At 38.6% G+C, this 25,842-nt stretch overlaps 1 protein-coding gene across 1 annotated transcript in view; it reads right to left on the reverse strand.

The window, feature by feature from the left end:
• Positions 1-5,887: 5,887 nt before the first annotated feature.
• si:ch211-51c14.1 (protein kinase C and casein kinase substrate in neurons protein 3) overlaps positions 5,888-25,842 on the reverse strand; it is a 33,759-nt gene continuing 13,804 nt past the window's right edge. The window contains exons 4-11 of the mRNA XM_055152760.1: positions 18,497-18,653; positions 16,516-16,751; positions 13,636-13,805; positions 12,597-12,773; positions 9,932-10,052; positions 9,749-9,858; positions 9,538-9,617; positions 5,888-7,494 (exon numbers count right to left, since the gene is read on the reverse strand). Coding sequence (XP_055008735.1) covers positions 7,385-7,494; positions 9,538-9,617; positions 9,749-9,858; positions 9,932-10,052; positions 12,597-12,773; positions 13,636-13,805; positions 16,516-16,751; positions 18,497-18,653 — 1,161 coding nt within the window. The 3' untranslated portion in view covers positions 5,888-7,384. The remainder of the gene's footprint in view (positions 7,495-9,537; positions 9,618-9,748; positions 9,859-9,931; positions 10,053-12,596; positions 12,774-13,635; positions 13,806-16,515; positions 16,752-18,496; positions 18,654-25,842) is intronic.

The raw sequence follows: 25,842 nt of genomic DNA on the forward strand, positions 1-25,842 counted from the left end.
TGATTTATGGTTAAAGGTTCTCCGTGTAACTTTACAGAGGAGGGTGCACCATCTGCTGGTCTCCATGGAGATGTTACTGCTTTGCCCGGAATGTTCCACAGTATGCCGTCCAATTTATTTAGCTTGTATTGATTCAAGGTGTTTTTATTGCTCAAAATTATGGTGGCTGACGGGGGCCAAACGCACTGCAACTGCCCTACACGTCTCAGTCAGAGAAAACAGCTTCAAGTACAAAAACGATGCAAATTCACGCAAGCGTTAGCAGCGTGTCTCGGTTGCTGGGCGATGGGAGCGGCTCCGTGGGCTAGCCCTGTTCCATTTCGGCACGGCCTTTGCAGCAACTGAAAGGCGCTCCCTGCACGTTTGGAGCACTTCTGTTGCAGTGACTCTTTATGCAGCATTTTTCGTTTGCAGCTGTTTTTTTTTTTTTTGGTTTCATCGTTTTGTGCTTTACGTCTTTTCTATTTGCGGCACATTTGATGATGATACATTTGTCTTTGTTTCCCGCAGTGCATTTTTTTCATTTCCACCACGTTCTTTGTTTGTACCTCATTTAAATTTGTGTTTGAGTTTGTGAATTTGCATCGTTTCTGTACTTGAAGTTGTTTTCTCTAAATGAAACACACTGGGCCGTTGCGGTGCATTTGGCCCCTGTCGGCCACCGTACAAAATAACTATAAAAACATGCATCCTCACAGAGACTGTCGTCGCCTCTCCACATATCTGATGTTAAATGGCCACTGGGGTGTCACCTCCTTGTCTCTATGGAGATAGATCAGTTTAATGTCATGCCCATTCATGTCAAAGCAATAACATCTCCCTGGAAACAAGCAGGGGCCATATCCTCCTCCAGAAAAGTTACAGCGTGAATATTTAATACCTCTGCCTACCCAAAACTGTCACAAATCCTTATTCAACACCAAAAACATGATTCTTGTCAGTTGAAATTCAAAGCATAAGGTTAAAGAGCTCATATTACAATATTTTTTAAATCTATGTTAGAATGTTTCCTCATCACAAACAGACCTGGAGTTTTTTGTTTTTTTCTTTCATACACATTTAATACACAAACCTGTCAAGCTGAAAACACTCTGTTCCAACTTATGATGTCATGAGGTAATAGCAAAAGTGCTCCACATACCTTCATTAAAATCATTTGGATGATTTCAGCCCTGGAAATGCCAATCGCTATTAAACAAAAGGTAAAACTGTAGCTGTTAACTTGAAAACTACTACTTCATGACATCACAAGTTGGAACGGAGCATTTTGAGCTTTGGAGATGTGGACAGACTAATAATAAAGGATTACTCAAACATGTCTGAATGAAACAAAACTCAACTCCAGGTATGTCTAAGTCAATTCTGTGTAACATAGGACATTTAATTTTATAATATTAATTAACAAAAATGTTTTACCATCTGTATGTTTGTTTGAAGAGCTTTTCTCTTTCAAAAATAGCCAATGTGCATTATTGAAGCACGTGCCCTCTATATGAAATGATCATGTTAAATTCTCAAATATTAACACAACTACAATCACATTTCAGTCGGTTGAATTCAGTTCAGCGTGATTTCATGACGTGATTTGTCAAAACATTTAGATCCGTCTCCTCATTTTCTCCCATATCTCCTGAAAACATGTCATATACGGTACATTAATGTGTCTCCTCCTTCTCCATCACACGCACCATTAGAAGCACGCACACACGCACGCGCACACACGTACAGGCACGCACACGCACGCACAGAGCCGCGGCGCCTTCAGGAGCGCTCTGTTTTCCCCATTAACTTCTTCAAATGTAATGAGTCACTGAAGCGAGTTGCGCGCCCATGTTAATTATGTCCCCGTCTCCATGGCAACCTCAACTTCTCCCTGTCAGCGCGTGACAGACCAGGGAGTTAACATGTTTTATTTATTTATTTTTTACATTTTTTTTCTTTCTCGTGTGAAAGGTACTCAGTGTTACAAGTTTATCGAGTGCAGAGCGGGGGGAGTGGTCTCACAGCGCCCTCTGCTGGAGAATAGGGAATTGAAAGAAAACGAGCGTCGTGTTAAAGGTGCGTTATGTAACTTTTCTTTCTATGGAGATGCCTTTGCTTTACCTGGAATGTTTCACAGTATGGAATTAAACTGATCTTTGCTGCATTTGTTCAGTTTCACTTATTTTTTACATTTCATTGCGACATAAATACTCGTTCTTAACAGTTGCATATCCACAGATCTGAACAGTAACTAGCCATACTAATGAAGACATCATGGAGACAAGCAGATAACACACCCTGCACCAGGAAAGTGACGGATCAGATCTGTGGAGAGGTGAGCCCATTCACAGTAAGAATTCTGGATCATCAAAGAACTTTGAGGAGCACAATAAGTGAGGAAAAGGGACAAATAAGCAGTGGTATTTTACTGTTATAAAAAAGTATTTTAAAAATCTCTTAAAAATGTGAAATCTCTACTAAAAGTTATTTATTACACCTAAAATATTGCAAGTATTTTAAGTCACATTTATTCTCAGTACACTAGTCCAAAAAGCAGTAACAGTAAGTAGTAAATAAAGGTGAGTGCATTCCTTCCATATCTCTCTGTCCCTCTCTGTTTCACTCTCTTCTCCTCTCTCCTCCTCTATCTCTCTACCTTTCTTTAACTCTCCTCCCACCCTCACTTCCACTCCTTCCCTTTTTCTATCTCTGTCTTTCTCTCCCTTCATTTTCTCTCATTCTTTGTCTCTCCCCTCTGCTTCTGTCTCTCTCTCTCTCCCTCTTCCTCTCTTTGTCTCTCTCTCTTGCTCCCTCTGTTTGTATCTGCCCCCTCTCTCTCTTTGTTCTTCTCCTCTTTCCATCTCTCCCTCCATCTCTCAATCTGTGTAGTGCTGAAGTGTTAGTGGAAACTCACATTCCTGTGTGGCCTTTGTGTTGGAGCAGATTTATTCAGTGGACAGGAGTCAGCGTGTTCAGTCCTTTACGGTCTCGTTCACAGTTTAAAGGGGACAATGAAACAAACTGCGGCTAAATACAGTTTTAGATTACAGTTATATCCAGAGTGGCACGACCCAGGATTCCAATTGTGGGTGGGTCTTAAATTAAAAACGTCATCAAATCCCTGTTTAACCTAATAAAAAGACTGACTAATATACTGTTATATTATCTGTGCATAATAGAGATTTTAATAACGTCATCCTCAATGAAATATTTTGTTGCATTGTAAAATCTTTTCGTGCATAGAACGAATAATGAATGCCAGAAACAGACATTTTGGTCACTAATAGCTGAACTAGATCTATCAGAGCACAACACACAGCCAAGCGCAAAGTTTACGCTGCAGCACAACCTGATCCATCACTCACACCCAGCCTCAAAAACCATCCCCAACAACACAACGTAACACACCTCTCACAACCATCCCCAACAACACAACGTAACACACCTCTCACACCCATCCTCAACACAACGTAACACACCGCTCACACCCAGCCTCAAAAACCATCCTCAACAACACAATGTAACACACAGCTCACAACCATCCTCAACACAACGTAACACACCGCTCACACCCATCCTCAACACAACGTAACACACCGCTCACACACATCCTCAACACAACGTAACACACCGCTCACACCCAGCCTCAAAAACCATCCTCAACAACACAATGTAACACACAGCTCACACCCATCCTCAACAACACAACGTAACACACCTCTCACACCCAGCCCCAACAACACAACCTAACACACCTCTCACACCCATCCCCAACAACACAACCTAACACACCTCTCACAACCATCCTCAACACACAACGTAACACACCGCTCACAGCCAGCCTCAACAACACAACCTAACACACCGCTCACACCCATCCTCAACAACACAACCTAACACACAGCTCAAAACCATCCTCAACAACACAACGTAACACACCTCTCACAACCATCCTCAACAACACAACCTAACACACCTCTCACACCCATCCTCAACAACACAACCTAACACACCTCTCACAACCGTCATCAACAACACAACGTAACACACCTCTCACAACCATCCTCAACAACACAACCTAACACACCTCTCACAACCATCCTCAACAACACAACATAACACACAGCTCAAAACCATCCTCAACAACACAACCTAACACACCTCAAACACCATCCTCAACAACACAACCTAACACACCTCTCACAACCATCCTCAACAACACAACCTAACACACCTCTCACAACCATCCTCAACAACACAACCTAACACACAGCTCAAAACCATCCTCAACAACACAACCTAACACACCTCTCACAACCGTCATCAACAACACAACATAACACACAGCTCAAAACCATCCTCAACAACACAACGTAACAACTCAAGAGTTGCTTATGAATGCACCTGTACAACAACTCACCCTTATATAACAGATAACCCTATGTCCTTTCAATCATTATATAATCTTTGTACTGTTTTCCTTATGACCTCTTGTATATAGCGGAGATATTTTATTACTTATTTCCATTGTATTTTATTTTTACTTGTAGATAGATATACCAGTAGATATACCAGTCTCTTGATACTTTTGCTACTTATTTAGAATAAAATGCACACATAACAATTCAAAAACATGGAAGAAAATCGTATACAGGCCCTTTAAGTATACATAATGTAAGTTCAGTGAAGGGCACAGGATGAAGGTTCTTATTTTATACCAGTCCGCTCTTAAGTGACGTCATGTGACCTGTTCCACTGTCTCTGCTGTGCGACAGGTCCACTCTGACATGGACAGCTGTAGGACATAACAAACTGTGATTCACCATTCGCTTCAGCTCAACTCAAATCTATGTCTCACCGGAGTTGAACAGGGACTTCTGCACTCAGCTGTTGAATAATGGGACTGTACCACTGAGATGCAACTGAAGAGGGAGAAATCCTGGACTATACAAAGATTATAAACATCAAAAATATACAGAAGCAGCTGTTGGTGTACAGGCATGTTTTGTAGTTGCAGTTCAATTTGAAGTTTATTGTTTAGTCCTAATTTGTATAGTGGTAGTAGTAGTGGATGCTGTTGCAGAATTAGTATTAGTAGTAATAATAGTACTCGTCATAGTAGTAGTAGTAGTCGTAGTCGTAGTAGAAATAGTAGTTCCTTTTGCTCACTTGATAGTAGTAGTAGTAGTAGTAGTAGTAGTAGTAGTAGCAGTAGTGGTGTTAGTATTGTTGGTAATAGTGGTAGTGGAAATAGTAGTAACAGTAGTAGTAGTAATAAAAGTATTAGTAAATGTAGTGGTAGAAGTAGTAGTTCCTATTGCTCATTTGGTAATAGTTGTAGTAGTAGTAGTAGTGGTAGTATTGGTATAGTAGTGTTACTAGTAGTAGGAATAATTGTAGTAATAGTCAAATTTTGTATAGCGCAATTTATATACAAAGTAATTCAAAGTGCTTGTAGTAGTAGTAGTAGAAGAAGTCATAATAAAAGTAGTGGTAGAAATAGTAGTTCCTAATGGTCATTTGGTAGTAGTAGTAGTAGTAGTAGTAATAGTTGTTGTAGTTGTAGTACTAGTAGTAGTAAGGCAAGGCAAGTCAAATTTATTTGTACAAGCACAATTTGTTTACAAAGTAATTCAAAGTACTAGTAATAGTTGTAGTAGTGGTTGTAGAACTAGTAGTTTCTGTTGCTTTTCTGGTAGTAATAGTAGTAGTAGTTGCTGTTGCAGAATTGGTAGTAGTAGTAATAGTAGTGAAAGCAATAGTCAAGGTCAGTGTGCACGTTGGATCAGACTTGAACTGGATACCCTCTGGTTGGAAGGCAAACACTTAATGACTGCACCACTGTTGCATTAAAGCGTCAGTCTTGTTTTAAACCTGGAAATTCACCCAACAAAACTCTGACCACTTATTGCAATACAAGTTTATTTCAAAAACACGAGATTTTTGAAAACATGTCATAGATGAGTGAACATATTAAAATGAACTGAAAATAGTTATGAAAAGACTACGACAAGGTCAAAGTGGCTATTTATTTGTGAAGACACTTTGTAAAAGATAAGTAAACAGATAAGAAGAAGATATCAATTATTTATAGTGATTTTAAGATTTCATAATGTCTGTACAGTGATCTGATAACATTTTTATAATAAAGTGTTGATAATTTGCATTTTATATCTCAATATTACATTTTGAATAAAGATTTTGGGGCCTAAGGTCAAGTTAAATTTATATATATATATATATATTATATATGTATATGTATATTTACAAAAAAATTAAAGGTCCTATATTACACAAAATTGACTCTTGTGAACTTTAAGTCGTGAAACATACCTGGAGTTGTATTTTGTTTTATTCATACATTTTAGTAACCCTTTGTTTGACCCTCGTCTGATCTCTCGAGAGCTCATAATGCTCTGTTCCACCTTCTTATGTCATGTTGTGGTAGTTTTCAAGTTAACAGCCACCTTTTACATTTATTAAATATAGAGTGGAGCACTTCCTGTATTGCCACATAACATCACAAGGTGGAACAGAGTGTTTTCAGTTTGATGGAAGAACTCAGCCTAAATATGCAGGGTTTGTGTGTTAAACATGTGTGAATGAAACAAAACACATCTCCAGGTCTGTTTGTGATGAAGAAACAACATTATATTAAGAAAATAGCGTAATATAGGCCCTTTAACTTTTTTAGTACAATTGTATATTTTTAGTCTAGGCAACACTTCTGCTACTAGCGGCATTCTCCTCACAGTCTCTTAAGCAGTTCAATTCCTTGAGGTGCCAAGAGTAAAAAAAAAAAAAAAAAAAAAAAACAGAGAGAGAGAAAAAACTAAACAAAAAAACATGTAATTAAAAGTTCCTATATGACATTCCAGCACCAAATGTGTACCGTAAAGTCCAGCATTAAAGCTAAATATTTATATGGCTTCAATACAAGTGGTTTATGCATAAAAAAGCATCAATGTTTAAAGTCCTTCAAGAAACATCAGCCTGCAGATTTTCACATGTTTGGAGCTCGCTAATATGGCAGCTTTGGTTTGTGAACTCCACATTTTAAATAAAGTACAATATTGTGATCAGGCACAGCATAATGACTAAACCAGGACTAACTAAACCTATGTCTAACCCAGGTCTGAACCAGGACTAAACCAGGACCTGGTTTAAAATGAACTAAACCAGGTCTAAAGCACCTTTGACACATTCTGACCTTTAAAAAACATGAACAACACAAAGAGCTGTGCTAACCCAGGACTAAACCAGAACTAAACTAAATCTAAACCAGGACTGAACCAGGTCTAACCCAGATGATAAAGAAATACATTTTCATAGTTCTCCCGGTCTGTAGTCATAACGCTATGCCTGATCGCAAATATTTAAAGTGGTACATTATAATCTGAAATTAAACCACCTCCACGTAGTTTGCAGGATAGAGCCCCTCCCAGCTCCCGTCCTTCATCCCTCGACACCAGCCCTGATCATCCTCGTCCTCGATCTTCAAGAACTCCTCACCTGCACAAACAAGGAACCTGAACGTTACTGTTACATTTTAAAGCAAAAGCCAAAATGGGTTCAAACATAACTTTATATATGGTGAAACATCTAATATGTCCCGTTTTACTAGAAAGGAAATGAAACTGTGTACGTTTAAGGGAACTGTATATAAGATTTAGATTGTAACTTCCATAAACATTACCTAACTGAGTCCTCAGATATAAAGTAAACATGTTCATTTATGTTGCCAGTTTCAATCCTAAAATCTAGTTGGTTTAAACTTAAAATGTCTCTCTCTGATCTGAATGGTCACTACCTAAACCCCAGCTCCTGCAGCCAGTCATAAGTCAGTGCTAGTGCAGCCTCTAGAGCTGGACATTCTGAGCTTTCATTTGAGGCCTGTCCACATACCAAAAATCTGTGTGTCCTCTATGTAAGATAATTTGTTCCATCTGATTTTGAATTTCTCTCTTTGAATTATTTAACTCTGAAAAAACATGTTTGAATTATTTGTAGATTTTCAAGTGTTTACAATTCAGTATACAAAAAAAAGGCCTTTTAAACATTCATTACAAATATTTTCAAGCCTTCGAAATTAACAGTGAAAATTCAGAGTGTAAAATTCACAGTGAAAAATTTTCAAATCAAAGATGCCAAGGCAGAAGCAACTGATCCAAAGTGATCTGATCTATCGAGCAACAAGCAGGAAATGGTGCAGTGAACCAGTCTGATTGGTCAGAATTAGCCTCAGTAAAACCTCATCTCTTTTGATTTCTTAAGTTTAAACCCTGGCCACAGATGAGAACGGCCAAATAGGAAACAGCCTCTGTCCTCCTCACTCACACATGATCAAAATTTACACTCTGAGTTTTGACTGTTTGAATCTGAAGGCTTGAAAATAATATATGCTGAATATTTAAAAAGGTGACATTTTTATTTTCAATTTGAAACATACTGAAAAATTATACCATATTTTTTGGACTATAATGCGCACGAGATTATAAGGCGCAATATCGATAATGTTGATTTCTCTTGTCTATTTTCATACATAAGGCGCCCAGACGTCCACGATCCATTGGCAGATTGTGGCGTAACTCCCCCGGCATTGTCTCCCTGTCTTGGTCTATGTGTATTATGAATGTGAATGTGGGTGGTTAAAGTTTGGATTTTTATTTCCTATGAGGAGGACTCAAATATGCATTGAGTAATAATGTGTTTATGCAGCTTTGCGCACATTTGTTTATGTATTACAGAAACAAAACTTAAAACCACATGGCTAATTTGCATATAAGCTCTGAAAAAACAGCTCACTCCTTGTGCGCTGATGCGGTCAGCTTCTGTCAGGACTAATTCTGTGGCAGCTGTAATGCTCTTACAAGCCATTAAGTGGTGCAGGTTTGTAGCTTACCAAAGTCGTATTAAAACATTTCGACAGATTTTTGAGCGCCGTGTACCACATAAAATTGGTTCAAGGTCAGTAAGCAAAACCAGAATTAATACATAAGGCGCACTGGATTATAAGATGCACTGATGATTTTTAAGAAAATTTAAGGATTTTAAGGGCGCCTTATAGTCCGAAAAATATGGTAACTAAAATTCAGAACAAAAATAATTCAAACATATTTTTTCATAGTGGCATTTACAATTCAAAATCTGATGGAACAAATTATCTTCCATAGTCCTCTACCTGCAGGTTTATGTATTGGCAACCCAGGTTAAATTGTGATTATAGTAAATTCAGAGCAGGCTACATGCAGTTACAGATGGATATGGCCACATTTTTATATAGCACTTTTCCACCTTCAAGGCACTCCAAGAGCTTTACAACAAGGAAGACACACACACCAGTGTATGCAGACACTGGGCGAGGTGGGTTAAGTGTCTTCCCCAAGGATACATGGGATATATATGGGATATATAGTGGATCTGACCACTGCCACTGATGTTCATGCTGAGAGAGGGATTCGAACTGCCAACCTTCAGACCAGTGGACAAATGCTCTTACATACGCTTTAATATGTTTACTAAACCAAAAGTGCAGTATAATGCGTGTCGTGTTACCTGCTTTGAATGAGAGCTCATCGGTCTCCTGTCCCACATAGTCGTAGAGAGCTCTCACCTTCACTCCTCCGATCATCACACTGTGGACACATCGTCAAATGTTCAGCTCATAATTACTTAAAACTGATACATGGTTTGAACTTTGCATTGTATTCACTGTATTCTTGAGTTGATGTATAAATGTTGGACAAGATAGTATATTTAGTGTCACCTTTTCTCTATGGTTCCTGTGTCCACCTGCTTAATCTCCTTCACCTCCTTCACTTCTTTCACTTCCTTCTTCCCTTTTTTAGGCTTGGACTTCTTCTCTGGGTTGTATTCCTAAAACAACATGTTACATTGAGAGTATACTGTATAAATCTCCACGTATTTACCCTCAGGTACAGAGCAGTACCTGAAAATGGGGCCAGTCTGTGGGCATCCCGGGGCCGTGCGTGTTCTTCCACCAGCGCAGATCGTCCTGTTCGTCTATGGACATCAGAGTGTTGTGGAGCTCACTGTACACGGACCTCACACTGAAACACAAGGGACATTTTAAATACTTTTATATCACACAATGTCCTTTATTTTTGTGAAAATATTTAAGGTACATTATGCATTCTCTGTTGTACTCATAATAATAATGCAATTAATTTATAGAGCACCTTTCAAGACACCAAGAGTTTTATATGATCATATTCATACTATGTGCAAGGAGGGTGAAGTGTCTAGCCTAAGGACACAACAACAGTACTAACCAGGCTTGACTGTATAAAAGATGTTGACACTGTAGTTTGTGCTATAGTTCCTGGTTCCAAAAGGTTCAGCACAAAAACTACAGTACATATATTTTTAACTATATATGATATCTTTAACATAATAAAAAATACTTTAAAAAAAGATCAACAGACATGTCTAAAACTCCCACTCCCAATCATTTCTACTGCATGTCTCCTGTAAATAAAATAAATAATAATAATTAAAATAAAAATAGTATGTCTAAAAATCTTGACAAAAAAATCCCACAATTTCTTCCGCTGAGTGGCACCTGTAAATAAAAATAAAAATAAAAATAATAAAAAGAGTATGTCTAGAAATCTTGACAATATATCCCACAATTATTTCTACTGGGTGTCTCCTGTAAATAAAAAAACTAAAATAAAATAATAAACATAAAAATAGCATGTCTAAAAATTTTGATTAAATATTCCACAATTATTTCTCCTGAGTGTCCCCTGTAAATAAACATAAAAAAAGTATAAAAATAAAAATAGTATGTCTAAAAATCTTGACAAAATATCCCACAATTATTTGTACTGGGTATCTCTTGTAAATAAAAATAAAAATAGTAAAAACAAAAATAGTATGTCTAAAAATATCCCACTCCTTACTGGGTGTCTCCTGAAATTAAAAATGCATTAATAATAAAAAAAACAAACATTACATTATATTCAGTTTCATTACATACACTAAAATATCTGTCAGAGAAATACATATATCCAGAAGTCAGATAATTGCACCCTCCTGTCATAAAACCAGAACAGTGAATATGGAAACTGTGTGCACAGACACTTGTGAGTAGAATCTGTGCCCCAGTCTTTACGCGTCTGTGGTTCAAACATATGCAGCTCTGGCATTTAAACAGATGTACAGCACTGAGGCTAATGTGGATGTAAAAATGTGGACACTTCTGTTTTATGGGGAGTGTGAAATTGTGCTTAATTGGGCCATTCAGTCTCTCCAAAGGGCATTTTAATGAGGTCATGAAACACCAGGCAAATCAGGGGAAGATCTCATTTCTGTCCCATTATAATACCAGTGTGGACGTTTTTTTTAAAGGCGTAATGTGTTTTGTAGTTTTTTCTGGTTTTCGGACAGCTGCTCGACTTCATGGAGATGTAACGTTATTGCTTTGCCCGAAATACTACACAGTATGACATTAAAGTTATCTATCTCCATGGAAACAAGCAAGTCACACCACCAGGACAAGTTTTAAAGGTTTTAAAGGGATTTTCTTGCTTTAACAACACATCTAATTGAGTAAATGCAAGGTAGAAGTTTATTGCCATACTGTGGAACATTCCAGTTAATGAAACAACATCTCCATACACACACAAGTGGCAGAAACCCCCACAATAAAGGTTACATAGTGCATCTTTAAGTAGGCTATTTATCAAAACATCAACAAGTCGGAAGCCTGAACCAGAATGATTTATAAATTGACATGAACTTAAATAATCTTGATTTGGGTGGTTGATGAATTCTTTTGTAGTTTTCCTATTTTATTTGATTTTATTTGTCTCTTACAATACATTTTGAAGATATTTCAAAGATATCTTAGCACTGATTTACAGAATATACAAAAAATGTTTCAAAATGTATTGAAACTAGTAAAACACAATCTCAACCGTAAATCAACTTTCTGTAAATGTTCACAGATATTCCTAATATTTATGTTATGTTATTAGGTTCTTTTTTCAGACCACGGGTTTGTTTTCATACAGTCTTCCTCAGAGTGGTCACGTGATGTTGCTGTGACGTGCCCGGTTAGTTGATTTATACAGGTTTTGGCGCCGTCTTCCAACCGGTGGAGGCAGGACTCCAGCGCCATCTGCAGCCCGAATTCCTCAGGACAGTATCCCAGGTGTGTGAGAGTAAAAAAGCCCCCTCATCCTGGTTTATAGTCCCGTGAGCATGTTTCCGTATTTTATTTGCCTCTTTAATTCAGCGACAATGTTTGTTGTTCTCTGTCCCAGTGATGCTTGCTCCGTCAGTTCTCTCTTTTACAGTGGTCAGAAATGGCCGATTTGAGTTGTTTCTATTCTGCTTTGTGTTTTGTTGTTGTGTCTTTCTCACATTCCGTCCTATGCTCCTTTTTTTGTGTACTGAACGCCCTCCCTTTTTCCCTGATGTATGTTTTATTACAGGCATGCTCCGGTTTTATTTTATCTTTTGTGTGGACGAGTAATTACCTGAGCTTTCCGTTCGGTTTCACTAGTGTGTTGATATTGTGTTTTCTCATTGCCCTCCTTATGTTTCATTGTAATTGCTCTACAGTAGCCCAGGAGGGTCACACTCACCTCTCATTGGTAGTGACGTCCAGGTGGTTGTGGATGGACAGTAAAGCTTGCTTCAGGAACATTATCCTCTTCCGCTCCTCGTCCTGTGATTGGTCAAACACAGACTCCATCTCCTCCATGTATCTCGGGGCGTAGCGGTTCACTTCCTCCAGAACCTTCTCATAACGAGGAGCGCACCTAACACAAACAAAATGACTATGAATTCAATGCATAGAGCAGGTGCTGACTCACAGTAAGAATGCATAGTTTTAGGTATTTTTGAGCAATAAAAGTAATGCCATAGTGTGGAACATTAGATGCAAAGCAATAACATCTCCATAGAAAAAGATTACACCTTTAAGACCACAATGACAAGCATAATAAACACTGAAACTTCTAAACAAATTTGACATGTTTTTGGCATCAATCTCAGTTGTAATATCTGATAATAGAAAACAAAACATTTTTCTCACATCATAAACTTTATGTCAAACACAACACATTGATTTTTTAAGTTTTCCTCCAGACTGGCAAATCAAACCTCACCATTTTTCTCTTTAATGCAACAGCAGCTATCCATTCATCTTGGACTATTTATACTTGATGAAGCAGGTTTACGGTTTAAGGGTTTTTCCATTAAACTTTGCGCTACTTTTGTTTCACATGGATAAGTCCGGTACAGTTACTACAAAAAATACTGACCGTACAGACAACAAATCTGCAATCTGACAGCGAATTCCACTGTAGAATTCTGATCTGTCCTCCTGCTCAGCTTAAACTGTGCTATACTTTGCAGGAGCTGTAATGCTAACTGTAAGCACAGCTCTGTCTGAGACTTGTTCGACTTTAATATGAGCATTAATTTAACATCATTTGACCAAAAAGACTAATTTGTCCCTTTAAAATAACATCATCAAACTCCTAAACAGGACCATGAACACTCATATTGATCACAGGCTCCTGAAATGTGTTTTTTAAATCCACTTTGTATTTTTCTTGAGTTTTCAGACAATCTTAAAACCTTCCACCAGTGGACATACATGTAGAATACCCCCCCTACATCACAGTCCTCACCTTGTCCACTTCCTGTGAGGCGAGCTGCAGATCCTCCTGGAGCTTCTTCTGTTTGTCGATGTTGACGTCGGGGTTTCCCTGAGCGTGGGCCTCTCTCTCTCGGATCAGGAACTCTCTCCTGCTCGCCTTATGGAACGCCTGTCTGGCTTTGTCCAACTGTCAACAAAACAGAGTCCCATTACGTTCAGTGGGACTTCTAGGTCTCTTTACACAAAATTGACCCCTGTTAAGTCATGTTATAATGTTGGTACCTCCTCAAAAACAGACCTGGAGTTGTGTTTTGTTTCATTCACACGTGTTTGAGAAATCCTTTATTAATCTGTCTACATCTCCAAAGCTCAAAATGCTCTGTTCCACCTTGTGATGTCACGAAGCTAACTTTTACCTCTTGTTCAGTAGAGATTAGCAATTCTAGAGCTGAAATTATCCAAATGATTCTAGTGAAAGTATATGAGGTTTAAAAACACAGCAGAGCACTTCCTATACTGCTGCATGACATCACAAGGTGGAACAGAGTGTTTTCAGTTTAAGAGAAGGACTGAGGCTAAATCTGCAGGGTTTGTGTGTTAAACATGTGTGAATGAAACAAAACACAACTCCAGTTCTGTTTTTGATGAGGAAACATTATAACAGCTCGCAAAAGCGCACAATATGGGCCCTTTAAGAAATAATCTAAACTTTTATAACTTTCTTAATAACTAATTTAATGCTGACAAAAGCTCGACAGTCCTGCCCACTTCTCGGAAAATAACATTCCCATTTGTTTTTCCCATAGACTTTCCAAAATAATTATGTTACGGTTTTGAAATCTTGCTCCGGGCTAATCAACGACAACTAACTAATGAACATTGGACACAACTTAATTTATAAAACAAAACTTTATAAACAGTGACGCTAGAGACATGTTTAGACAAACATTAGTATGAAATATGTTTTTAGCATTAAAATTTGTCACAGATATCGGTTTTCCCATGGTAAGCTGGTTAGCCTGCCACGCCTTTAAACGGCCCATATTATGCTATTTTCTGATCATGTTATGATGGTGTTTCCTGATCACAAACAGACCTGGAGTTGTGTTTTGTTTCATTCACACATGTTTTACACACAAACCCTGCATATTTAGCCTCAGTTCTTCTCTCAAACAGAAAACATGCTGTTCCATCTGGATGATTTCAGTCCTGGAATTGCCCATTTGTACTGAACTAAAGGTCAAAGGTAGCTGTTAACCTGTGAACCTCCATTTCATGACATCACAAGGTGGAACATTTTGAGCTTTGGAGATGTAGACAGACTAATAATAAATGCTCAAACATGTGTGAATGAAACAAAACATAAATCCAGGTATGTTTTTGAGGAGGTAACAACATTATAACAGGTTTAAAGCTCACAAGAGTACAATTTTTTGTAATATAGGACCTTTAAACTGATTTGTACTCTATAAAACAAAGACCAGTAATAGGTAATTAGGACACAAAATGTGACTACGATCAAAAAAACTCCTATATTCTGTTGCATTTAAACTCAGACCTTAAATATGCATTGTGTGACTTTCTGGTGGAGGGTCTGCCACCAGCTTGTCTTCATGGAAATGTGATTGCTTTGTCTGACAGTATGGCATGAAAGTCATCTATATCCATTTCAATAAGCCCGCAATTCCTCCAGGCCAAGTTACAGGTCAGAACTGTGGAGAGGTGAACTCACTCACAGTTGGAATGCATGTTTTTCGTAGTATTTTTGTGCAGTAAAACACCAGTAATTAAATTAATGCATGGATGAGTTTAATTCCATACTGTGAAGCATTTCATTCAAAGCAGTAATATCTCTATGGAAACAAGTTTGTGGCGGACCCCCTACCAGAAACCTTACACAGTTCATCTTTAAAGCTACCATCTGTAATTAGACTGGCCGACCCACTCCTGTTGTATTCTCACATTTCACCACTAGATGCTGTCTACTTTTCTACAGTGTGATAGTGCGCCAGCTTTGGTCTGATAGAAAAAGACCAGTGAGCACAGGTGAGGGGAGGGGCCAGGTGAGGGGAGGCAGGAACAGGTTTGACAAAAACATTTAAAATAAATGTAGAGATGGTAGCTTTAAAATCAGTAGCCTACAACACACAGTGCTCTGATGATTCTGTTTGGTGAGACAGTTAATTAAACATAAAATAGCCATCAATATTATGGACATGTCATTACACAAAGCAGTGAGGTCTGTAGAAGCACATTAAGACACATTAAAGGTTTTATCATTCATCATTTAACATCTGATGCCCAAAGTTTGATGTCCAAAAGTTTCATAAGATAAAGAAAGTAGCCTTGACACTCCTGAGATAGTACCTATAGTTCACAAAATCACTCTATATTAATCCAACTAAGAGTAAAAAATATTTGGGGAACTGCTACTCAAGACAGATTGAATGTAAGAGTAGTTGTCTGGACATACGAACTAATTTATAATCTCAAGTTCCTGTAAATGAAAGGAAAGCAGCAGAAGCGTAAATGATGAAAATGATGAAAAATGAAATTGTATCTGAAGGTGTGGTACAAAAACCATGAATAATTTAAATGTAACTCATCTCAACACAGACAGGCGGTGTGACATAACCATCCTGTCAACAAGGCTCAAAACCTGTCTAAATTACACAATAGTTATGATTAAACTAATAAAAATAAATGACAGCACCTTTGTTTTGTTGAATGAAAGTTTAAACTGCCAAAAACTGCCATTATTGTACTCAGCATTCACTCAACGTTCTGTATATTTGCACTTTTCTTCCCCAATTTGTTCTGTTCACCACAGGCACTATCCCACCAACCCAAATCATAAATAAAAAAAAAACATGAAAATCTGTCATATGCACACAGACCTTTTTGAGTTTTTTGGCCCATGGCTTCTGAGCGCGTGCGAAGCCGGTCTCGATATCCTGCGTCTCTTTGAATCCCCCGAACACTTTCTTGTGGAAGTTGTCCTTTTGCCAGGTGCGCACGCGGTCCCCGTCCTCAGACACCAGAGCGCGGCACATGGAGGCGTGGAGAGAGGCCAAACGGTCTGCAGACGTCATGAAACACTGCCATGCCTTCATCAGAGAGCCGTACAGAGGACCTGAACAGGGGGGGTATGGTAACTACATGGTAACACCTGTAATTTGTTTAGTAAATACCATATTATTCAGACTATGAGTCACACTTTTTTCATGGTTTGGGTGGTCCTGCGACTTATACCCCGGTGCGACTTATATTTTCAAATTTTCACACTGACAGCCGCGAGACACTCTAGGCTTGTGTGTCAGTATCTGCTGCTCCTGTTACTCCTGTACCACTGTCACTTCACACATGTCTCCTGCAGAAAGAGCCGCGGTCTTGCTGCAAGTAGTGAAATATTCAGCCGAAAACAGTAATCGAGCAGCAGAAAGAAAGTTTGGAGTGAGCGAGAAACTTGTGAGGGACTGGCGGAAAGCGGGGATGGAGAACACAGCTTCATGGCAACCGGCAGGGTGCAACATGCAACTTTCCTAGAAGTCACTGGATGGATCGACAAAGCCTGAACTTCAGTGTGACCAAAACCATCCTGTCGGGATTTAGAAAGGCTGGAATAATTCTAACTGGAACTGATGCTGAGTTTACCTCCGGAGGATGCGTAGAAGTGACACCAAGGATGAAGACTTCAGTGGATTCAGTTATTTGGAGTGAGATGGAGAGTTTGGTAAACTTGTTATGTTGTTTATGTTATAGTTATCTTAATTACTGTTAATATGTTACATTAACATATTAGCGCTTATTCAGCCTGTTGTTCTCTGTTCTATTGTTATTACTATAACTTGCCTTTCAAGATGAAATATCAGTTCCTGGTCTCTGATTTTATAAAATACATTTCCCACAAAAAGTGTGACTTATATATGTTTTCTTCTTCTTCATTATGCATTTTTTGGCTGGTGCGACTTATACTCTGGAGTGACTTATAGTCTGGAAAATACGGTAAGTCATAATAACAGTGGAAATAAAGACCAACTTTATTTCACCAGTAAACTGTGTATATGATGTTTGAATAGGCTCTGTGCACACTAGAGCTCGGCAACCACACTGTTAGCGTCACTACTTCTTCCTGTCCAGTTTTATCTCTGAGGTATTTGCTGAGTTGTGCTAAATGAATAAATATTCAAAGATGATGCTGTGAACAGGGAGCTGCAGATGGATGTGGCTGATAACATGTTAAAAAGTACACAAATAAAATGAATATTTCAGAGGAGAATAGGTCTGTGTTTAGAGAGAGATGTTTATGTCTCAGTCCTAATGTTTTTGCAATGCAAATTTTTAAGCATAATAAATATTAAAACAGCATCACATACTGAAGCATTCTGCGCATAGAAATAATTGGCCATTTGGGCCATTAAAGTCCAAACTAAAGCTTTGCAGCTTTCTGGCCAAAAACTAAAAAGTCCTTGTTCCAGTGGCTACTGTAGTTTCAAGTACTATGTGACATCACAAAACACTGCCTTGATCACAGCCAGCTGTACCTGAAAACTCCTGGCTGCAGGAGCGAAGTTTGAAGTGTGGATACCTGTTAGACCATCACAGTGTTCCTTATACCCCCAGACCCCGCTCCTCTACCCCCTCACTCTCCCCTTTAGTCCTACAGACCCTGCCCCTCTACCCCCTCACTCTCCCCTTTAGTCCTACAAACCCCGCCCTTCTTCCCCCTCACTCTCCCCTTTAGTTCTCCAGGTACGGCACAGTTTATCATCTCGTTCCTGTATTGATTGATCAAAAATATGTATTCATGTGTATTTGCTGGGCACCTGTCTCAAAATCACACTGTAAAAATGCTTGTTTTGTTTGTGTTATACTGACTGGAGTCGACTACAGGCTTCCACTTCTGGGTCCACTCGCTGAGGGCCTGGGCGTACTGTCTCTCCACACGCGCTCGCTCCTGGAAACAGTTCACCATGTCGGTGCACGCCTGAAACGAGTCCTCCGTCCGCCGCACCGTGCGCTGATAGTTCCCGGGCTGCAGGAAAAACAAAGAGATATCGAAAGAAATATTGATACTTGTTTCTTAGAGTAAAAGCTAGGATTTCTTTCCCCAATTAGTTGCTATTTGTATCATGGTTTTGTATATATCTGTTGAATTGTCGCGTGGGTACATGGGTGACGTAGTTTGTGGGTGGAGCTTTGCACAGAATCTCACAGCTAATGGCAAGGAGGGTTTGAATAAGGCCTAGGAGAGATCGCTAAATTACTCAAACATGCATGGATGACATCTAAAACAACATTATAACATGGCAGAAAGCTGATTTTGCATAAGCCCCCTCTTTAGTCAGGTCTAATGGACATGGAATACATTTTAAGCTACTTTTAGTAACAGTAACTCATTAATGTCTAGACTAGACTAGACATGTGTGAGTTTTTTCATGTCTAAAACAGGTATAAATGATTGACTCTTGAGTGCATTTGCTGTGAAGACCGTAAACCCATTTGAACTCCGCTTTGAAACTGAAGCCCAGACGTCACATGACTTCATCCGCTGCTATTTTAATAACACTATTTCTCCAGAGGCTATTCCTGTCAGCATCAGACCCACCGTTTACATTTACTACAGATTATAATAAACACCGAAGGAAAAGAAGATTTTATACTTAAGTCTATTTGACCATTTAAGGCAGAACAAGAGACACTTTTAACATTTAAAGGATAAACTAGAAACAGTAACAAAGTACGCTGACATTATGGGAGTGACTGGGTGAGGACTAAGCAATAAACTGGAGGTCCTGGATACTTTGCAGCTGATGTCATCAACATTCTCTGGCAGTGTGAAGCTAACCGGAGGCACTGCTCTGTTTGAAGAGTTTTTCTTTTTCACAATCTGACCATAAACAACTGATTTAGCTGGAAATAAACAAGTCAGTCTCAAAAAATATTACAGACACAATCAAGCTAGCTAGTATTAGTCACTCTCACCAAAGGAATGCTCGTATTAATCACTAACTTCAGATGAATTCTTGCAATATTTGTTACTTCACAAACTCACTACAATCCATCTTAAGAGACTCATGTAAGGGTACTTGGGTGGGTGGACCAATCACAGAGCAGCACTGATATATGTGTGGAAGCCAAAGGCGAAGCACCAAAACAAACCAAAACAAACATGGCGACTCCGACAGACGTCCTTCAGCCTATTTTAGCGTCAATATGGACTCCACTGGTTTGTGATGAGGAAACATCATAACATAGATCAGAAAATAATGTAATAAGGGCCTTAAAATTTGAAGTTTAAGTATAGTTATTCAAGTAAGAATCCCAGCAGAATAAACCCACTTCCATGTGCATAAAATAAAAAAACACAGTGTCCAAATACAGACTGTGACCTAAACTTCACATCTTAAATACAGAAGACCAGCAGCAGGAGGTTTATCAGCTCAGACCGACCATTTGCTCACTCGTTTAATATGGTGTCCATGAAATCTGTCACACATCCAAGACACATCCAGCTCAAGTTCCTGTTTCTTTTATCTATTTTTACTTTTAGTTTAACACAGAAGTTATCCATATTCTGTCCATAAAATTTATAATAAAAGACAGATTTCTCACACAAAGGTTTTCAGAGACTGTGACAAACGGATCTAAACTCACTGTGTCTTATCAAATAATACAATAAATTCCATTGTAGTGTGTGCAGCTGGAGGTTCATTCTAATACTTTTTTAACTTGTATTAGGGACAGTACAGTTTTACCTATTGACTTTAGGTGGTAGAAAACATGTAGTACTGGTTTAGTCTTGGTTCAGACCTGGTTTAGTCATGGTTAAATCTTAGTTTAGTCTTGATTAACATAAAAAACAGAACTAGTGGTCCAAAGTTATCCCTCACTTACCTTATGCATTCTGAGTATCCCAATTATTCACCATGATGAGTTTGTAAGCACTTTTCACACTTAACCACACACCTTTTGAGTGTCAGACAATAACACACTTTATAATTAGATGCAGATAGTACACAGCAAACCTATTTTGACCTAAAGAGCTGCGTATATCTGCACTGGAGTAAAACAAATTTTGTTCAAATACATGGGAAAAAAAAATATACAGACACTGAAGCTCTAATTTAAAGTGTATCCTGGTTTTGTCAGTGTTTAATCTTGGTTCAGTCCTGATTTGATCCAGGCCAAGTATTGATAGTATTGACTCCCTGGATGTGTGATTCTAATTAGAGATTCTGCTATGTTTGAGGCTCTGTTAGACTTAAATCTGACCTTTGTTTTAGCACAGTCTGACCAGAAAGAACTGACTTTGTTGGATCTACGACAGGTAAACTGATGTGTGCTGTTAAAAATAGTGTATTAAAGCTTCCCCAACTGTAACCAATCAGACACAGATTTATACAACAGCGAGGTGGGGCTGAAGGACACAAGAGAAGTATTCATAGCCAGCAGCAGGGATTATACTTTCTGGGTTTGTTGGGGGCATGTCAGGCGAAGTGTCTTTTGTTTTTGGAGCTATTAAAATCACAGTTTTTGTCATAAACTGAGCCCTTGTAAATATGAATGGGAAATACAGCTGTGGGTCTGGGCGGGATGTATTTTGTATTTCATGTTGCTCGTAAACACACATCTAAATATGGCACAGAATAGGAGGCGCTGCAGTGTTTGGAATAGTCACGTATTTATGCTTTATTTGGGCATTATTTTTGCTCCAAGAAAACAAAACAAGAAACTCCTCTGGTCCCTTGCATTTTATAGCTGACATTAAAGTTCCGTGTAGCTCTTTATTCTGTTCTATTCTTTATTCTTGACATCTGCAAAAGTATTTTTTAACAAACTAAAATAATAAGGTAGATGCATGGAAAGTGTTATAGGCGCATAGGTTCTTCTTTACTATTAGTTTAGTTTTTGGTTTAATGCTGTTTTAGTCCTGGTTTAGTCCCGGTTCAGTCCTGGTTCAGTCCTGGTTTAGTCCTGGTTAGGTTGTCCGTAGCTTTTAGTACTGACTTTTTAACTATTTGAGTCCATGTTTAGTCCTGATTTAGTTCTGGGTTAGTCCTTACAGAGCCCTGGTTTAGTCATGTGGTCTTCTTGGTTTAGTCCTGTTGTGCCCTGGTGTAGTCCTGGTTTAGTACTAGTTTAGATCTGGTTTAGTCCTGTTGTGCCCTGGTGTAGTCCTGGTTTAGTACTAGTTTAGATCTGGTTTAGTCCTGTTGTGCCCTGGTGTAGTCCTGGTTTAGTACTAGTTTAGATCTGGTTTAGTCTCGGTTTAGTCGTGGTTTAGTCGTGGTTTAAACTTGCTGTAGTCCTGATTTAACATTCCTGTTTTAGTCCTGCTTTGGTCCTAGTTGAGTCCAGTTTAATCCTGGTTTAGACCTGGTTAAGTCCTGGTTTAGTTCTAGTTTGGTTTTCTCTATGACTTAAGCAGAAGCAGCTGAGGAATCCTGTGTCTCGGCCAAAGGCAGCAGCTCAGATCCAGGGCTCAGACTCAGAGAATCCAACATGGAGCAGAGAGACGCTATTCACATCAGGTACACCACTGTATAAGGCAAAACAGAGAGAAGAGAGGGAGGAGAGGGAGAGAGATAGAGGAGGGAGAGAGAGAGAGAGATGTGGGAGAGAGAGAGAGAGAGAAAGAGCAAGAGAGGAGGGAGAGAGAGAGATGGGGAGAGAGAGGGAGAGAGAAAGAGCGAGAGGAGGGAGAGAAAGAGAGAGAGAGATGGAAGAGAGAAAGAGGGAGAGAGGGCGAGACAGAAAGAGAGAGAGGGTAGGGAGAGAGAGAAAGAGGAGTGAGAGAAAAAGGGGGGGGGGTGAGAGAGAAATGAGGGAGAGACAGAAAGAGAGGGAGAGGAAAAGGCAGGTAGAGAGGAGGGAGAGAAAGTTAGAGGAGGGAGAGAGGGATGGGAGAGAGAGAAAAAGCAGATAGGGAAGAAGTTTGAGAAAAAAAGAAAAGAGACAGAGAGAGAAAGAGTGAGACAGAGACTTGGGGGGTAATGGGGTTGAAATATTGTGACAGGAGGTTTAGAAAAGAATACAAAAGCCATGCCCCCCCCGCTGTGTTTTGAAACGAGCTTCTCAAAATTCCTCTAGAGAAAAAAAACTGACAACAAAATAAAAAGATACCTGCAGTTGTGTGTAGTCTACAACACTGGTCAAGTTGCACAGGCAAAGGACACAACTCACAGAACAGAAGTACAAAAAACCACAAACATTTTACAAGCAGATTTCAGGAGCGTGCATGGCTTTAAAGCAGCTTTTTTCAAACTATAAAGAACAGCACAGTCAACACGCTCTCATCCCAAAAGTTATAGTATTATTTTCTATGTTCCTTGATTTTGATTGATAAAATGTTTTGTGATTAAATGCAAACATCTTACAGAGGTTTGGTTTTGTCACTGTGTTGCTTTTGGAGAGGGATCTACATACCACCAGATGGAGCTCAATCGCCACTAGTTGCGGCCACAGCTTAGTCCGAGTTTAGTCATGGTTTAGTCCTGGTTTAGTCAAGATTTAGCCCTGATTTAGTCTTGGTTAGTCTTTTAGTCTTGGTTTAGTTTAGTCCTGGTTTAGTCTTGATTTAGTCCCTGGTTTAGTCTGATTTAATCTTTGTTTCTTCCTGATTTAGCCCTTGATTTAGTCTTGGTTTATTCTTGATTTAATCCTAGGTTTAGTCTTGGTTTAGTCTTTGGTTTAGTCTTGGTGTTTAGTCCTGACTTTTTTAGCCCTTGATTTAGTCTTGATTTAGTCCTGGTTTAGTCTTTGTTTTAGTCTTGATTTAGTCTTGATTTAGTCTGGTTTAATCTTGTCTTGATCTAGTCCTGGTTTAGTCATTTAGTCCCTTGATTTAATCTTGGTTTAGTCTGGTTTAGATTTGAGTCTGGTTTAGATTTAGTCCTGGTTTAAGTCCTGGTTTAGTTTATTTATCTTTTAGGTTTAGTCTTGATTTAGTCTTGGTTTAATCTTTTAGATTTAGTCCTGGTTTAGTCTTGATCCTGGTTTAATCTTTGTTTCTTAATGATTAAGTCCCTGATTTAGTCCTTTTAGTCTTGATTTAGTCCCTGGTTTAGATTTAGTCTCACTGTAACAAGGCTGGCAACATCAACACTTACACACGCACCACATTCATACTAGATAAAGTGGGTGAAGTGTTTAGCCTAAGGACACAACAACAATCTCCACTAGAACAACTGCTGCCCCACTGTAGCACTTGGAATTCCCGGTGACCTCCCATCCAAGTAATAACCAGAAACAGCCCTGCTTAGCTTCGGGGATGTGACGAGACCGGGCATGGAGCTCAACTTCTGGTTCTGGAAGTACATTTTTCATTATTTTTTCTCATTGACTTTCCCCCAAAAAAAAGTATATTAAAAGTTTATTAAAATTTGAAGTCTGGCTCAAGGCTAACCAGCTATGTAGTGACTAATGTCCTATAATTCTATTTAAAACATGTGTCTGAAACTTTATAAACTGCTAAGTTATTAAAGCATTTGGCCTAATCTTGCGTTTTAAATGTGCTTTTAATTATTAGCAGTTAGATGGTTAGCCTCCTCTATGCCTTTGAACTTGTAATATTAGAATTTTTCAAAAAGTCTATGGGAAAAATGAAAGGAAAATTTACATCTAGAACCAGAAATCCATTGGTGAGTTTCAGATTCTACAATGTGATGACACCATACTGCCAAAAGTGGGGCAAGAGACAGATTTCCCTATTGATTACATTGTACTTTGGCATGAAATAAATATATAAAAAGTAAATTCACAATGTTGAACCTGGTATTTTCAATGTTAAATTATTGTCTAAACCCAAGAGCTCACTGAATTAATAGTTACTAGGGATGTAACAATAACTGAAATATCATGATATCGTAAGTTCTCACAATAATATCGTGGACCATCACAATAAATCAAATTACAAGTCTCTTTGCTTAAAATGAATAGTTATGGTGCAGCAGTAGCTAAAAAAAAGACAGAGGGAACTACATAGACCATGATCCTTTGCTCCATTTCAGTGTACACTACATGAAGAAATAACAGTTCTAACACTTTTAAATTTTAGTTCTTTGGATTAAGTCTTCTCAAGGCATTTTAAGAGGAAAGAGAAGCATATTCACAGTTTTGTTTGCTTCCACAAAATATTACAATATGTATTGTACCATGAGATGTATATCGTGAAAATATTGTTCAAACAGATTTGGATATTGTTACATCTCTAATCATGAGCCTCCCCACCATATCGAAAAAAATATCGTGCCGTGAGGTTCATACTGTGACAATATCGTATTGTGAGACTTAGATATCGTTACACCCCTATTAGTTATATTAAGTTATTAGTTAGGATGTAGCTGGTTAGTGTCCACAATGTTTTTGAACTCTTAATATTTTTCTTTTTTGAAACGTCTATGGGGAAATTAATGGAAAGTTTACTTCTCGAACCAGAGATCCATTGACAAACATGTGTGAGTATGAGAAACACTGGTCTCTACACAGTATCTCTCATTCTCTTTGTGTGAAATTCCTTTAGATGAATAGCCAGCATCATCATGTTTTGGGGGTTTTCTTTGGAGCCCGGGTCAGTGCTGTTAATTGGAGCTGTGTGAATCAGAGCAGTGCCCTGTGTGGGACTAATGACAGACTGTCTCTCTCCATGTGTGGAGGGCAGATGACACAGAGAGGAAACTGCCTGGAAACAAGGCCAAAACCTACGGGACGCTGCCCAAATTACAGAGAGAAGAAGAGAAGAGGAGGATGAGAGAGAGGGAAGGAGCAAAAAAGGGTGGATTCTTAACAAGCGAACAACAGGGCATATGAAAGGGGTTGTAACACTGGTGGTATGAGTAATTTTGTTTAAAGGACTGATATTACTGACTCCTCTCTCTGTTATGATCTTGAAACCGAAATATTGTGATATTGTATCTTCAAAAGTCTAACAATAATATATCGTGGACCATCACAATATATTGAATTACAAGATTAAGAGTTATGGTGCAGCAATAAAAAAAAAGACAGAGGGAACTACATAGACCATGATCCTTTGCTCCATTTCCGTGCAGACTACAAGAAGAAATAACAGTTCTAATCACTTTTAAGTCTTAGTTCTTTGGATCAAGTCTTGTCAAGGCATTTTAAGAGGAAAAGCAGCATATCACAAAATATCGCAATAAATATCGTACCGTGAGATAAATATCATGAAAATATCGTACAGAGAGATTTGGATATTGTTA

Source organism: Boleophthalmus pectinirostris, unplaced genomic scaffold (assembly GCF_026225935.1).
Source record: "Boleophthalmus pectinirostris isolate CB_2022bp ecotype Guang Dong unplaced genomic scaffold, ASM2622593v1 HiC_scaffold_17, whole genome shotgun sequence".
Classification (NCBI taxonomy): domain Eukaryota; kingdom Metazoa; phylum Chordata; class Actinopteri; order Gobiiformes; family Gobiidae; genus Boleophthalmus; species Boleophthalmus pectinirostris.